The 16,001-nt window shown below is 34.6% G+C and overlaps 3 protein-coding genes across 5 annotated transcripts in view; 1 reads left to right on the top strand and 2 right to left on the bottom strand.

Moving 5' to 3' along the window:
- Nucleotides 1-62: 62 nt before the first annotated feature.
- Nucleotides 63-3,741, top strand: LOC144838833 (sialidase-1-like). Its single transcript, XM_078694334.1, has 6 exons — nucleotides 63-221; nucleotides 586-775; nucleotides 1,193-1,455; nucleotides 1,798-1,980; nucleotides 2,290-2,509; nucleotides 2,969-3,741. The coding sequence occupies exons 1-6, from the start codon at nucleotides 132-134 to the stop codon at nucleotides 3,166-3,168; spliced, it is 1,146 nt and encodes a 381-aa protein (XP_078550460.1). The 5' UTR covers nucleotides 63-131; the 3' UTR covers nucleotides 3,169-3,741.
- LOC144838841 (peptidyl-prolyl cis-trans isomerase-like 3) lies at nucleotides 2,055-8,086 on the bottom strand. Of its 3 annotated transcripts, XR_013611714.1 has the most exons (6): nucleotides 8,001-8,086; nucleotides 5,621-5,748; nucleotides 5,198-5,306; nucleotides 4,793-4,911; nucleotides 3,981-4,182; nucleotides 2,055-2,071 (listed from the first exon to the last, which is right to left on the bottom strand). XR_013611714.1 is itself a non-coding variant. In XM_078694348.1 (5 exons), exons 1-5 carry the CDS (start codon nucleotides 8,001-8,003, stop codon nucleotides 4,047-4,049), a joined length of 495 nt encoding a protein of 164 aa, XP_078550474.1. In that variant the 5' UTR covers nucleotides 8,004-8,086; the 3' UTR covers nucleotides 2,935-4,046. The 3 variants fall into 3 exon arrangements, 2 of the variants coding, with proteins under 2 accessions (XP_078550474.1, XP_078550473.1); XM_078694348.1 differs by lacking the exon at nucleotides 2,055-2,071 and having other exon boundaries at nucleotides 2,935-4,182; XM_078694347.1 differs by lacking the exons at nucleotides 2,055-2,071; nucleotides 3,981-4,182; nucleotides 4,793-4,911; nucleotides 5,198-5,306; nucleotides 5,621-5,748 and adding an exon at nucleotides 5,980-7,173 and having other exon boundaries at nucleotides 8,001-8,076.
- A 4,186-nt stretch (nucleotides 8,087-12,272) lies between these two features.
- The window catches only part of LOC144838846 (gamma-aminobutyric acid type B receptor subunit 1-like), a 71,911-nt gene continuing 68,182 nt past the window's right edge, over nucleotides 12,273-16,001 (bottom strand). The window contains exons 13-17 of the mRNA XM_078694354.1: nucleotides 15,400-15,598; nucleotides 14,696-14,823; nucleotides 13,906-14,034; nucleotides 12,951-13,085; nucleotides 12,273-12,650 (exon numbers count right to left, since the gene is read on the bottom strand). Of these exons, the coding sequence (XP_078550480.1) occupies nucleotides 12,381-12,650; nucleotides 12,951-13,085; nucleotides 13,906-14,034; nucleotides 14,696-14,823; nucleotides 15,400-15,598 (861 nt within the window). The 3' untranslated portion in view covers nucleotides 12,273-12,380. The remainder of the gene's footprint in view (nucleotides 12,651-12,950; nucleotides 13,086-13,905; nucleotides 14,035-14,695; nucleotides 14,824-15,399; nucleotides 15,599-16,001) is intronic.

The following is a 16,001-nucleotide window of genomic DNA, read 5'->3' as shown; positions in this document are numbered from 1 at the left end:
AAGAAGCCCTCTACAGTTACTATTATTTTAGGGGAACCCCCTTTGTTGAGTTGAATCATTCATCACATGACATGCAAAACTTATGCCCAAACATTAACAATACATAAGTTGTCAAATAGAAAGTGAAAATAATGTTGCTGTTGTTAATTATATCGACATGTTGTTGTTTGGAAGTAGTACACACACATCCAGAAAATCTAAAAATTGGCGAAGTGGCGCAGGTAGGCACTAACAACTATAATAAATTATAGGCCTAAACCTATCTAGACCTACCTAACTGTGCCGTCTAACTAGACCTTAGCCTATAGACAGGTAGGTGGTTAGGCCTTTCCAAGCCCTACACTTGAAGGTGGTTAGGCTTTTGAATACATCACTAACATTAACACAATCCTATCCCATAATCCTGTATACTTTTTTATGTACTGTCTGTGTATGCATTACTAATTAGATAATAATATTGCTGTTTTTTACAATGATATGTGGATGATCGGCCTTTTAAAGTTTATGGCTAATATTTAATAATTATAACTTCAGTTAAATATTTATGGTTAATGCTGCTACTGTATCATATTTGTTACCTTACAGGTTGAGCCACTGGTGACATTGGAAGAGAAGATATGGGTTGCAGGAGACGCGGATGTATCCCACTATCGCATCCCATTGCTAACGTACACTCCAAAAAACAAAAATCTGCTGGCTATGGCTGAAGCCAGAAAATATTCAACGTCGGATGCTGGATCCAAGTTTCTGGCAATCAGAAGGTCTAATGATGGAGGTAATGGCTGATAACCAAATCAAGAGTCATTGTTTGCCAATTAGTTGGACCAAGGCAATCTAACAACAGAACAATAATGAGCTCGCCTTAAACTTGCCAAGATAGGAACTCGTAACAGTCCTTTGATCTTATGTCTGGTTGCAACTAATACCAACAGTACTGTACTATGTACATATTCTCCGCGGCACACAACGTCTGTTAAAGAGCGTGGAAGTGTTTGTGTCAATGTCACAGATAAACCTTTTGATATCCGGAGCTCAGCATCCTGTTGTTAGATTGCCGTGGTTGGACTATATTTGAACACTGCTGCAAATCTATAACTTACCGATCTATTCCAATTTTTTTTTTTTCCAGTTACGGATAAGAAGTGGATGAGTTTGTCTAAACAATTAATAAACTATTAAATTAATTTCTTAGGGTACAGTTGGAAACCGCAACAGTTCATTGAAAATGACGGATCAATATTCGACGGAATCAGCCTGGGTTCGGTCGTGGTCGATGATGAACTTGGTAATATTTTCATCGTGTTCAGCCGTTGTAATCATTACGAGAAGTGCAACATTTCTACACTGTATTACGTGAAGAGTACGGATGATGGTTACACGTGGAACAATCCCGTCAATATGTCGATGAGTATTGGTACCAAAGCATTCGCTGCTGGACCAGGGTCTGGTATTCAGGTGAATCATTAATAATCATCACTATAATGCACTGTTCTTAAAAACATTGTGCTTTAAAGGCTTTCAAACCATGTGATTGATTGAACAAATGCATATTTCTGTTTTATTATAAAATCATATGCATTTTATTTGTGGGGGTGAAAACGTAACCTTATAAAGGTAAAATAATTCCATAGCTAGCATAGCTCCCGATCAGAGGTGGATGATCCATGGGGGCGTGCTACTCTACGATCTGTTGACAGCTAAAATTAAATTATGAACTACTATTACATGTTACTGCTCTCCCATGTAAACAAATCCTGGATTCTCTTTAATAGATTTTATATCTTTTTGTTTTAACAGTTAAAAAATAGTAAATATAAAGGTCGTCTACTTGTATGCGGTCATGGGACGCTAGATGGTGATGGTATGTTTTGTCTTATTAGTGACGACCATGGTGATAACTGGCGGTACGGTGGGATGCTGAAGAGTATACCGTACAACACACCAAAGGTATCTGGTGATTTTATACCAGATGAATGCCAGGTAATAATCATCATTTATCCTAGAAATTAGGCCCTCTACAAATTCACAACAGCCACAGTTCAGTGCCGACCCACCGGGGTAACTCTCTAATCTGCAATGAGTTTACAAGTCAGAAATGTACACTATACCACACTCTACCACCAGAACAGTGCTTGATGAGATGCTAGAACCAGTGCCAATTGTATGTCTTTATTTGCGGTGCCCATGCCTTAAACCATGTGACGATTTGATTAATATATTCAAAAATTACCTAGTTAATTAACCCAGTTATTAATTCCATATTTAGTATTATTGTTTATTATACTGTAGCCTATAGAAATGCCAGATGGATCTGTAGTAGTCAACACCCGGAATCAAGGCCATTATCACTGTCATTGCCGGATTATTGCCAAAAGTACAGATGGTGGAGAGACATTCCCTATTGATGATGTGTACTTTGACTTGAACCTAATCGAACCGGCTGTTGCAGCAGGGGCACTTTTCCATAATGGCGTAATGTACTTTACAAATCCAACATCTACTTCACATAGTGAGTATATATTAGACAACAACAGGACACTGAGCTTGCCTTGCCAAGATAGGAACTCGTAACAGTCCTTTGATCTTATGTCTGGCTGCGACCAATACCACCATTACTGTACTGTGTACATATTATCTGCAGGGGTATGGAACTGACCGTGTCATAGCCACAGATAAACCCTTTGATCTCCGGCATCTCTGTTCCTCTCAGCATCCTGTTACTCTATTGTTTAAAACTATTCCCTTTGTATTACAGATAGTTCGTTGATTCATGTAATTTAAATTTGCCTTTTTATAGTTACTATTTTTAATACTTTTTATCATGTAAATCATAATTCAGTTTTACTGTGAAAATGTTTTTAATAAATTATACCATTATGAATGAAATGGATGAATATTTTTAACATGAAAAAAAAAATTTATTAAAATGCTCAATTTGAAAAATATGTACAAATTTTTATTATTTTAGGGGTGAACATGACTCTACATTGGAGCTACGATTTAGGTAAAACATGGAATAACAGCTTAAGCATCTGGCCGAATCCCTCTGGTTACAGTACAATGACTACTATACCTGGACTAGATAACAGTATTTATATACTCTACGAAAAGGGACGTGTATCAACCTATGAAAGCCTTTCCTTTGTTAAAATCGATTTACACCACTGATCACACTTTAAGCATCATTACCATTAAATCTAAGTCTGAACACCAGGCCAGGAGCAGACGGATTCGGGGAGAGGAGTAATGCCAAGAGCAATACTCCCCCTAAAATGAAATTATGAACTACTCTTTGATATCAATTATTAATATTACATGTTAGTGCTCAGCTGTTTACAAACTCCTGGATCCGCCCCTGGTGCATGGTGACAGACAATACTATTCCAATGACCTATATATATATTATGACATATTTGATAAATTACTTTAGCAACATTTGTATTATGTATATAATTATTAGTGATTTTAAACAAGATCACATGGGCTTTATTAATCTCGTAGAAACCAGCAAAAATATTTATGTTGATAGTTACGGGTAAGAGATAACTAGATCGTTAGGTTACAGTGCTCAATACCAGTTATATGCACACTAAATTGTTGGAATGTACCAAGTACTGATAATACTAAACTGATGCTGATTTATATCAAAAAGAATTTCTTTGTTTATATTCTATACAAAATTAATTAATTTCACTGTTTTAAATTATATTTGATATGAAAATAAATTGTTATGTATTCATATGTCGTATGTACTGTACATGTATTAAATAGTTTATGAACATACAAAAAAAAATTAAAATCTGCTGGCTGTAGTTGAAGCCAGAAAATGTCCAACGTTGAACGCTGGATCAATGTTTCTAAAGGTCCAATAACTCAATTAGTTTATATTTTAAAAACATTGAGCATCTCCTAAACTGGACTCTTTCGAACGTCTTCCTAATGCACAGGACCTCGCATTCATTATGCCATAAAAGTAATACCTTTTTTCAACCACTAGCATCTTCACAAATAACTTGCACTCTTTCTTGATTTGCTCCAGCACACTGCTAAATACTGCCATCTGCTATAGGGTTGGCATGAATTGTAATATCCGAGATGCAGACTTTCTCAAGAGGGCGATAGTTCTTTTCGTTGACTGGTAGCTTTTCAAGTTCATCTATTGTGTCTAGCCCATCTATTACTCTGCAAATGATTATATTATATATATATATATTTTTTTCTACATTTTCCTAAGTGAGTGAGTGGCCAAGCGGTTAAGACAGTGGAACCGTATTTACGTAGTTCATAACATCAGCAGGGGTTCGAGGCTCACTCACTCCATTGTTCTGGTGGTAGAACGAGTCTTCTCGGATAAGGACTATAAACTGTAGGTTTAGTGTACACATCTGGCTCATGTGAACCTAGTACATCTTTCGAGACGAGTAGGGGGTTACCCCGGCGTACTAGTACATCACAGCCACTAATTATAACTGGGAGACCAGTCTTTGACTGAAGAGGACGCCCAGTATAAATAAAATATTTCAATTCCTTCACATGCTATCATTACATCCACTAACTGCACAATTGGCATAAGTAAGGTGTCACTGTCAGTCAACACTGTACCTAGGACAATTTTACTGCAGTAACTGCAAGGATCCATTTTGAGTGCAATACCAAATACAGGTAATTATATTGTGTAAAATTATTCAGTAGTTATGGCCAAACTACAAATAATTTTTCAAGAAACTAGAAATGTCACGCCAGGATCGTGGATATACCTAAATAAAAATACATACTCTTTAAAACCACTTACTTTCCTATGATGGTGTACTTCATGTCCAAGTGAGGCTGTTTGGCGTACGTAATGAAGAACTGCGAGCCGTTTGTGTTTGGTCCGTTGTTTGCCATTGATACTACGCCTCGTACATTATGCTGTCAATTAGAAAATGTAATGTTAATAGTGAAGCATTTGGGACCTTTTGTACTATCCATTATACAGTATAATTTAATTAAGTAGCTAGTTTGGTTTCAGTTTTATTGAGTTTGCAACGCTGTATTGAAAAAGGTCAAATGAATGCCCCAGTTGACTGACCATCATATAAAAAGGTCAAAATGAATGTCCCAGTTAACTGACCTTCATACAAAAAGGTCAAAATGAATGTACCAGTTAACTGACTTTCATACAAAAAGGTCAAAATGAATGCACCAGTTAACTGACCTTTATTGTATCTACAAATTCATCCTCAAACTTTCGACCCCAAATGCTGACCCCTCCTTTGCCTGTACCACTGGGGTCACCTGTCTGCACCATAAACCCTTTTATGTTTCTACAAAAAGAGCAATAAATTAAGTTTATACATAAAAATACATTAACACAAATAATGGAACATGAGTTGACATTTGATCAATATATTTGCTTAAGTCAAAATAGTAAAGCAGAGCTTAAGTGAAAACAAGCTTTATTTATTAAACCAGATTTTATCTTGTAAGATATGGACTTCCTCATCCAAGATTTAAGTGGAAATAGGTATTCGGAATGTGTTTTTAATGGTAAAAAGAAATTTGGGACAGTTTGAAACTCGAGAAAAGTCTTTATTATAATAAACACAACACTAGGTTTTACAGGCCTGGTCAGTCTTACCTGTGGAAGAGACATCCTTTATAATATCCACTAGCTGACAAAGCGAGGAAGTTTTCACATGCTCTTGGGACTTGCTCACAAAACAGTTCAATTTTGATATCACCAAGATCTGAATGTATAGTCAAAGACTGTGAAAGAAAAAAATAGAAGTGACAGTTAATGGTAAACTGTATGTATGCAATATATAGTCTACATATATATTTTGGCACACATGGTGTTTCATACATGTACTGTAATATAATTGGACAAAAAAAATGTACTGTAAAAATCAAAACACTGACGATGGTCATAAAGGAATATCAAAAACTTTAAAAAAGGCAATAACTTGAGACCAAAACAAAAAGTTAAAAAAGTAAACATTCAATTAGCAACAATGTAGGTCAACTTACAATTAAACAAAAATTTACTGCATTATGCAAACAAAACAATTCAGTCAATTTCAAAATATTTATTTGGTATTTTTTATATCAGTAATCATATTCAATACTGTACATACATTAATTACATAATTTTAGCAAGATTTAATCACATTATAATTCACAGTTCTCTAAAATATTGTGCTCAAAGGCATAATTTCAAACCATGTATTAATGGATGGAAATGTTATTTTGCACATTGTGCCTTCCATACCTATAATTCTACAATGCTATTTTGAGGTCACTATTGTTCATAAAAGTAAATTCATAGTTATTTAACTTATTTTGGATTTAATTAATCAAACTATTCTTGATTCTTCATTTTAATTAAAACATTTTTAGTTTTTTCATAAGCACCGAAAAAAATAGCGCCACCTATAGTTATCCACATAACTCTAGGTACTATTCCTGCATAGAGTCCTTTGAATCCGTTTGTATGCCAAACATCTTGAATAACGTAAAATATATTTCCATCGGCCATCTTTGTTCCTTGTTCAGCTAGCATGATTCTCGTTTTTGCAACATCAAGCGGAGTAGTGATTGCGGCAGAGATGCCTCCAGCGGTGGCGCCACACAACGCCGACTGGAGAGGATTAACATTCCCACTTTGCCGATCACTCCAAACTTTTTTTAGTAATTCCCATATCGGAAACTGAATAAAAGAAAACGGAATTTCCCTCAAAAGAAGACTAATATAGCCACGATAAAATCCATAAGACCCTTCCGATTTAAACGTCTCTTTAAAGACAGCGACACTGTTGAGTTTAGGATTTGTCTGCGTTCGTTGTTTTACGACCTCTACCGGGTTACGTACAAGACAAGCGGTCATTTCTCCTACAGTAGCTGCTCCCATATGAACAAATGGCATATACGAATGTGATACATATTCAGAACCAAACTTCTTCGTAATTTCATAAGCACCAAAGAACAACCCAGCTGTTGGAGCAGACCCAAGTACAACGGGTAACAATCCTGAATATATGCCACGAAAACCGCCGGCTCGCAAAAATCCTTGGGAACTTTGGAGACGCGTTTTAACGGTATCTAACGGAAACAGTACAATATCCACTGACACACCAGCGCATCCTCCGGACGCTAGGGCAACCAAAAAGCCTGGCTCTAAACCACTCATTTTCTCTGAAAAATATAATGCCCACGATACTTTTAATTTTGTTGAGCGAGGAAAGTTTGACACATATTTCCGTAATGAATGAATCTAAATTTGGTATGAATGAAAGAATGAATTTCTATCTTGATTGGTATTCTTCTTCATGGACAGTTCAACATAAAAATTGATGACTTCAGCAGAGTACTGTACAACAAATCACAATTGCGTTGCCGAGTATTTCTCTCCTTTAGAGTGTATGCTTTGTTAGCATAATTGGTAGGCCTAAATAGCATTTTTGTTTTGTTATTGTCTGTCTGCTGTATGTCCATGTATAGAACATCTACAACCTTGATTTGTGTTAACATGTTTCATGGTATCATCTGCTATTATATTATAATGTTAATGAATTTAAAGAATCAAACTTGCAGATAAAAAAAGCCCAATTAAAGGAAAAAGAATATACTGAAAAGTAGAAACCTGTATTTATATTGGAATTTACAGTGGGCTCTGTTTATATAAAAATAAAGCTTTTTATCAGTATCAGTGTCGAAACAATAAAATAAAGTGCAAAACATTACTGATGAAAGTATATTCCCTAGGCCCTAGGATAGTAATATCCACGTACGTACTGAACATTCAGGCTAGCCTTTCCTGCTCAGCTGTCTTGTGGTGGCGCGTCCTAACTAAACTAGCTAGCTCGTGAAGTAGCCTAGTGGGCCTGGCTGGCCTAGACTTACCGATCATAGGCAGCCTAAATAAAATACATTTGCGCAAGATAAGAAGACCAGAGCAAAATACATGTTTTGGTGTAAGTAACAGCACACATACAGAAATGTTAAAACACTTTTTAACCTACCATTTCTTATCCACTTTAGCCACTCTCTTTCGTCAATCCACAAACATGTGTCGCGGTGGTCACGGTCACACAGATCTCATTAGCTCAAACTCAACCAACCGTTACTTGACTTGAGGCATATTCTGAGTACGTAATATGTACCACAGTGACGGTGGTATGGACACTTTTATTTTAACAGCTTAAGAAGTTATAATTATGGCAACCAATTAAACTCTTTTAATTATTCACATGATTCGATACGTACATGTGTTATTCTTTCGAAATTTGAATCCTTTATTTCATTATTTTTCTAATAATTATTCCTCTATGATGATGAATGTTGAAACATTACTTTCAAGAAAATAATAACTGTACCTTCTCTAATAATCGCATCAAAGGCGTTTCATAGTTGATGGAAACTAGAATTCCTAAGCTGTTACAATTCATACACTGCAGCCATGATTATTGTGCACATTACGTACTCAAAATATACCTCGTTCTACCACTTCTATGCAAAACTTGTAACGGAAGTACGTTATGAATCTAGGCCCTCTCACGGTAAGTAGGAAGGTATGCACTGAGCGCGAAATTTGAGTAGTGCAAGTACCATGATGTTACATGGACAAATTATATTTTTATTGTTTATTGTTTTATTTGTCCTCTTGATTGAATTGGTATCCCAGGATACACAATTAGTAAATGACAATATCTACAAATATTCTGTGTATGTATTTTATTGTTCAAATTCACATGACTGCTTCTGAGGAATAACTGATTATGCCTACACAAATACATCACCAATGCTCCCCTATATACAAATTAGCAACTATCGATTTCATATCAAAAATTCTCATATTATAGATGTTCTTACTAATAATTAATAAACAATAGTCAGGCATTGTAACTAATGCCCACTTGTATACCGCAAGTATAGTAAAGACAATGTAAGGTCCCATGTGGTGACTTAAGCCCAGATTTGAGTTCTAGCACTGTCCACTTATATTCTAAGAACACAGGGATCACCACACCACCAACAGTAAGCCTGCTACTTCTTTTTTTTTTTGTTCTTCTTTTTAAACAAAAAAAATGTCTGTTTAAACCACCAGTGGCTTATTAATATGTACCCTATAGCCGTAACTGCAGTAACTGATTTTTAACCAATTTTGTGTCAACCAATAGTAAACGGTAGGAAAATTAAGAAATATCAATATTTAATACAAAAACTAATGAATTACTATCACCAGAAAATGTAAGACTTCTTCAATTCTTGCTACTGTGTACTCATTTACTTTACTAAAGTCAGAATGATAACTTCAATAACAATTACAATAATTAAAATCTTAGTACTGTGAAATTTAGACGTTATTATTGGTCATTTGTAAAAGCTAAATTCTTAAAAACATATTTTAATATCAGTATATTAAAACCGTGCATTCACTTTATACATCCTTTACCTACTTAATACATAACAATAGACGGAATAAATGCATAAGAATGAAATTAATAATTAACTAAAATGAACTAATAATATGGAAGACAAGAAATAGAAAACGACTAAACAATATTGCACGCTATAAATTATTATTTTATTGAAATTAAAAACATAATATACATTTTCTGAAGATATATAAAGTCAAGAATGTTGGTATCACCAGTGATACCATTTGCATAGGGAGAAAAACTGCAGGCTTCCCTGGAATTTACAAATTTCAAAATAACTTAACGTTATAGATATTCTGCTTGTGTGCGTAAGCAGCGCGTTCAAATACTTAGATAGAAAAAAACACATATTTTGTAATTGTCCAAATTAATTTTTGAGTGAAAGTGAATAAGTACATTGTGTAGGATTGTAGATAATAATAATATATATCATTTTGTTTGACAAATCCAGTAAAGAATTTACTCTTTCGCCATCTTGGCTGATGGCTTGATCACAAGTGAACCGCTCTTAAGTATGAAATGACAACAACAGATTTACAGGAAGTAGCAGTGGACCGGATCACTTGTGATCAAGCCATCAGCCAAGATGGCAAAAGCTAAAGAATGTGAGTAAATTCTTTACTGGATTTGTTAAACAAAATGATATATATTATTATAAAAAGGACCATTAACAAAGTTTTATTTGCGTCTATTTTCGAAGTGTTTTGGAGTATCCTGTCAAATTGTTGACTTAAAAGAGCAATAGAGTAGTACTACAGTTATGTACATATATCTTAATACCTAGTTCACCTATTTTACCTTCATCTTGTACAAATTTATTTCTATTCACTTCTTCTAAAAATGTATAAAATCTTAATCATCTACTTTCACACAAACTTCGATCTGACCTTAATATAGTCTTAAGCTCTGTCTACACTATCAAACTGAGCCAAAAAAGTGATATGCCCAAATATGTTAGTGATATGACATCATCGTGTCCATGTACAGTACAGTACAGTTTTGTTCCTCCCACTGATGCCAGTTGCATCCAAGAGGCAGTCTTCTCTAGCATCCAAATATATGCTGGGTCCGACTGTTGAAGGGCTTTCTTGACTGGGTTAGCTTCTTAGCTTGACTAGGATCACATAAAGTTTGATAGTGTGGACAGAGCTTTACTAAAAAATCGAAGCATTCACATTAATCATACGGTTCATACTCTGTATGTTACTTAAACATACTGCAATAAAAAAATAAAACAAATAATCTAATTTATGGTATAGGTTCTGTAAATCGACCAAATCTTGTTATTTCGAATGTTAAAAAATTAAATATTTAAGTTTGACATATTTTTGTATTTTATTATAAAATTGTTAGTGTAATTCTAATAATTATTTGTAGATATTTTGTATTTATATATCAGGAACGTATTTGAATGTAGTGTATAAATTCACAAATATCAATCACTGACGTCATACACTCTGAACTGTACATTTCCACCACTGTTTAATATATAATATGTGTCATTATTATGTCAATAACTAATGTTTATAATATTGTATTCACTAATATTTTATAAGATTAAAAAAAAATATTAAAACTCTTTATTTAAAAACAGTTGTTTTGTAGGCTATTGTATGTTGTTTCATACAACTAAAATGCATTAAAAAAAACTCATAATCGACAATGTAATACATTCTTGGCCTACTGTAACTAGGAGATTCTCATGGAGTGTTTAATCCACTTTAAAAGAGCACCTTATCTATTTACTCCTGATATCCTCTACAGATGGCACACTCTTGTAGAAGAGCATCACTCAGTGAAATGCCCAATCCAGAACAAGACACTCATGTGTTAGTTGAAAATCCTCCTTTTGTATGACACCCCAATTGTCTGAAAACTCTCTTTAAAAGAGCTGATCCTTTGTGAGAGTCCTGCCCAATACAGTACACTGCTGTAAGTCAGAGGGCATCTCTTTGTGTTCTACTCAATCCAATACAGTACACTGCTGTAAGTCAGAGGGCATCTCTTTATGTACTACCCAATCCAATACAGTACACTGCTGTAAGTCAGAGGGCATCTCTTTGTGTTCTACTCAATCCAATACAGTACACTGCTGTAAGTCAGAGGGCATCTCTTTGTGTTCTACTCAATCCAATACAGTACACTGCTGTAAGTCAGAGGGCATATCTCTGTGTACTACCCAATCCAATACAGTACACTGCTGTAAGTCAGAGGGCATCTCTTTGTGTTCTACTCAATCCAATACAGTACACTGCTGTAAGTCAGAGGGCATCTCTTTGTGTTCTACTCAATCCAATACAGTACACTGCTGTAAGTCAGAGGGCATCTCTTTGTGTTCTACTCAATCCAATACATTACACTGCTGTAAGTCAGTGGGCATCTCTTTGTGTACTACTCAATCCAATACAGTACACTGCTGTAAGTCAGAGGGCATCTCTTTGTGTTCTACCAAATCCAATACAGTACACTGCTGTAAGTCAGAGGTCATCTCTTTGTGTTCTACTCAATCCAATACAATACAGTACACTGCTGTAAGTCAGAGGTCATCTCTTTGTGTTCTACCAAATCCAATACAGTACACTGCTGTAAGTCAGAGGGCATCTCTTTGTGTACTACTCAATCCAATACAGTACACTGCTGTAAGTCAGTGGGCATCTCTTTGTGTACTACCCAATCCAATACAGTACACTGCTGTAAGTCAGAGGGCATCTCTTTGTGTTCTACTCAATCCAATACAGTACACTGCTGTAAGTCAGAGGGCATCTCTTTGTGTTCTACTCAATCCAATACAGTACACTGCTGTAAGTCAGAGGGCATCTCTTTGTGTTCTACTCAATCCAATACAGTATAGTCTGTGTAGTAACATTGTTAATCCAGCTTTATAAAACCCAGCTGCAGCTGACTGTGAATTCTTTCAATTGTTCTCCATCGAAATAAGAGTCAATTTACAAACATAAAAAATCACAAATATGTTTCTGAAAACTCTTCGTCTGAACCATGTGGTGCGTTAATTTTGACTCCTACATTGGTAACAACTGTCCCACTGTTAGTGTAAGTTGAAATAAAGGCACTATCTTCAAAAGATATTCGTCCTGGAGAAATTTTACCCGGTGCCAAACGGCTACTAGATGATCTAAACCGTGCTTGGCTCCTCTCTTCATTGTCTGCTAAAGTTTTTTCTCTTGTTTTCTTTTCAATACATTCCAGTAAGTATCGTATATGTGCTTCTTTCTTTAAAAACAAATCAACAATTTGATTAAAAAAACAACTTTATAAAACATTTTAAACTAAAAAAGTTTCATATTGTTTGAAGGTTTGCATGGCGAAATCAAATGTTAATATGAAGTTTTTGGAATACTACGTATATTAGTTCTGAAAAGAAAAGTATTGAGTTTCTCAATGTTTCGATCAGTATGCTTTGATCGTCCTCAGGAGTGAGAATGCGGAAAGTGGTTTTAGTATTTTTATAAAGGTCAGGACATTTCCCCTTATTGGCGTCCCCTGAAATGAAAAGATAGAAATAAATATTACCTCTGCTATCTGTCTTTTTATTCCTTCATTTTCCGAAGTTAACTTAATTTGTTTTTCTGTATCTTCTTTGGTAGGTAAATGTTGTAGATACGCTTTATTATATTCTCCAGATGGGTTCTTCTTTAAGTAAAGAATCTGTCAAGAAAATTCAAATACAAAACATTTATGTAAACTAGTTAATTTTGATGGATGGATGGATTTGTACAGCCACCATTTAGCATTCTTGTGAAAATCAATTGTTTTGAATATTCCAATTCCTTTTTTTGTACTGATGAAAATTCAATTACCGAGAGTCACATTAGATTAATTACGCAAAGACATCCATTTTGTTTTTATTTATTCAGTATAGACACTCAAAATGCCAAAGAAGTTGAAATTCTTATTCTTATTACAATGACCAGGGAAGAGTTAAATTGTAATTTAACCCTTCCCTGCAATGACCAAACTCCATCAAAAGTCTGGTTAAGGGAGAATGGTTTATAGGAATGAAGAATGTAATAAAAGTAATTTTTCTATTGGCAGCGATAGTTTATGTTACAAACTTTAAAATTTTACAAGAAAAAACAGTAGACTTCCTTTTAAGGGGACGCCCTCGACAAAGTATCAACAAATAGGGGTCGGCAATAGTGTATATATAATGTAATATATATTATATTCCCTTTTTTTGGTTTTACAGAAAAGTCTCCATGGAAAATGTATCTTTTATTATATGCTTGCATTTTAATTGTTTGCACCTATAATGCAATTAAAATGTAGAAGCAGATACATACATACTTCTGGTGGAAAAATGAAAAATATAAATTATCTTTTTGAAACTAAAATAAAAAGGAGATGCCCCATGAATAGGGTGTCCCAAAGGAGGGATTCTACTACACCTGAATTTTATTATTTGATTGTATTTTAATTGTTTGACATAAAATCCAATTAAAATGTAGGAAGCAGACGTATACATTACCTTTGGCACAAAAATGACACCTAGGGTTATAGCACAGCAGATGATAATTGAAAATGACACAAATCCAAACACAGCATTTGGCTGGGTCCTAATAATGGATGTGACAGGTGCTGTGATTATGCACAGAACCTGGAAATAAAAGAGACAACCATTATAATATGACAAGGATGAGTAGAGGATGATTATGATGATGATAATAAAATGTGATGATAGTTAATTGTGATGAGCAGGAGAACTATGATAAAGAATGGTGATGATGAAGGGAAGATGATGATGATGATGATGATGAAGAAAGGGATGATGATGATGATGATGATGAAAGAAAAGATGAATCATGATGATGAGGTAAGGTGATGATGATGTTGTGATGATGATGAGGATGATGAAAGGTAAAGTGATGATGATGAAGAAAGGGATGATGATGATGATGAAAGGTAAGGTGATGATGATGATGATGATGTGATAATGATGATGAAAGGTAAAGTGATGATGATGATGTGATAATGATGATGAAAGGTAAAGTGATGATGATGATGATGATGATGATGATGAAGAAAGGGATGATGATGATGATGATAATGATGATAATGATGTTGATGATATGTAGTTAGAGCAGAAAAGAGGAAACATTACATCATCATAATTACTGTAGTAGCTATAGTATATATAGCTTACTCTTTAACATGTTATTCAGCAAGCCTTGTGTGGGTACACATACTGTTTCAGTGACAATATTTAGTAACTGCAGTAAACAATATTTACATGATCCCTAATAATTAATAACACCTACCACCACATTGTATATTGCCATTGCAATATATTTTGAGTCATTAATATCTCTGACAGCCATGTTACGAGTCTCATAGGCAAGAAATATACCAAAGAGTAGAAGAAGGCCATTAATAGCATACAATGTACCTGCAAATAAATCAACAATATAATGGTTACAACCATGGATAATTGATATGGTATGACCCTGCTTTAGCTGAGACAGTGACCAAAAGATGCATCAACTGTACACTTTCTTTGGACAAAAAGAAAAGGGTGTTCGAGTATCCTCAACACCCCTTCTACTTATATATAGTGGTCCTACCAAGTTATGCCTAATGTCAAAACTTTTCTTGAATTTTTTTTTCTCAAAAAGTCGCAGTCTCAAAATTGTAAAGCATTTTTGTTATTTTTTTTTTTTTTTTTTTTGGCCCAAAATACCTCTCTAAATCCTAAAACCAATACATTCCTCCAAACACCCTACATTACAGGAAAAAGGCCAATTTACAGGCGAGAGGTGACGGTAAGCGAAAAAACGCATAGCTTGTCCCAAGTAGAATCTGTATGTATCCTGAGCAGAGACTGCCCATCCGCTCCGCGTTGTGTGTACAGTAAATGGTCAAAAGGAATAACATAGATTTTTTTTACCTTTACCACTTGTTTGTGTTAATTGGAAAATATGATATGATACATTTTTATCATTTCTTTAAAACAATTCATGCATACCTAACCAGATTTTTAGTGAGTCTGATTCACACATCTCTAATACTTGATTAATTTTTTCATCTTTTTTTATATTTTCTTCGGTTCCAAAGCTTGTAGGTTCTAGTTTCAGTGGATCAATCACTTGCCAGATAATAAGAACAATAACATCTATAAGAACCTTGACGCCTATTAATGCATATATTTTCCATGTTGGTACTACCTGTAAGGACACAAAAATGAGGTTAAATCAATTTAATTGTATACCGAGAAAATTCTCTTTTTATGTCCTCTGGACCATGACACTATCACACATGTACCTGTAAGGATACAAAAATGAGCTTAAATTCACTATTTAAGTCCTCTAGACACCTATCACACATGTACCTGTAAGGATACAAAAATGAGGTTAAATGAATCTTCAATTTAATTGGAGAAAATTCAATTCAATTTTAAGTAATCTTAGGCCATGACAGTAACTAGTGAAAATGTGGGCATGGGTGACATTTTCTCATTCATAAATTGGGACTTGTTTAAGCTTGGTTCCCACTAGGATGTAATACAAGAACGTAAGTCGCAAATTTAAGAGAATCGACCAATCACAAACAACAATTGTCGTGGCTTTT

The sequence above is a fragment of the Antedon bifida genome, chromosome 3 (assembly GCF_963402885.1).
Source record: "Antedon bifida chromosome 3, ecAntBifi1.1, whole genome shotgun sequence".
NCBI classification, from domain to species: Eukaryota; Metazoa; Echinodermata; class Crinoidea; order Comatulida; family Antedonidae; genus Antedon; species Antedon bifida.
This window is presented reverse-complemented; position numbering and strand designations above follow the sequence as displayed.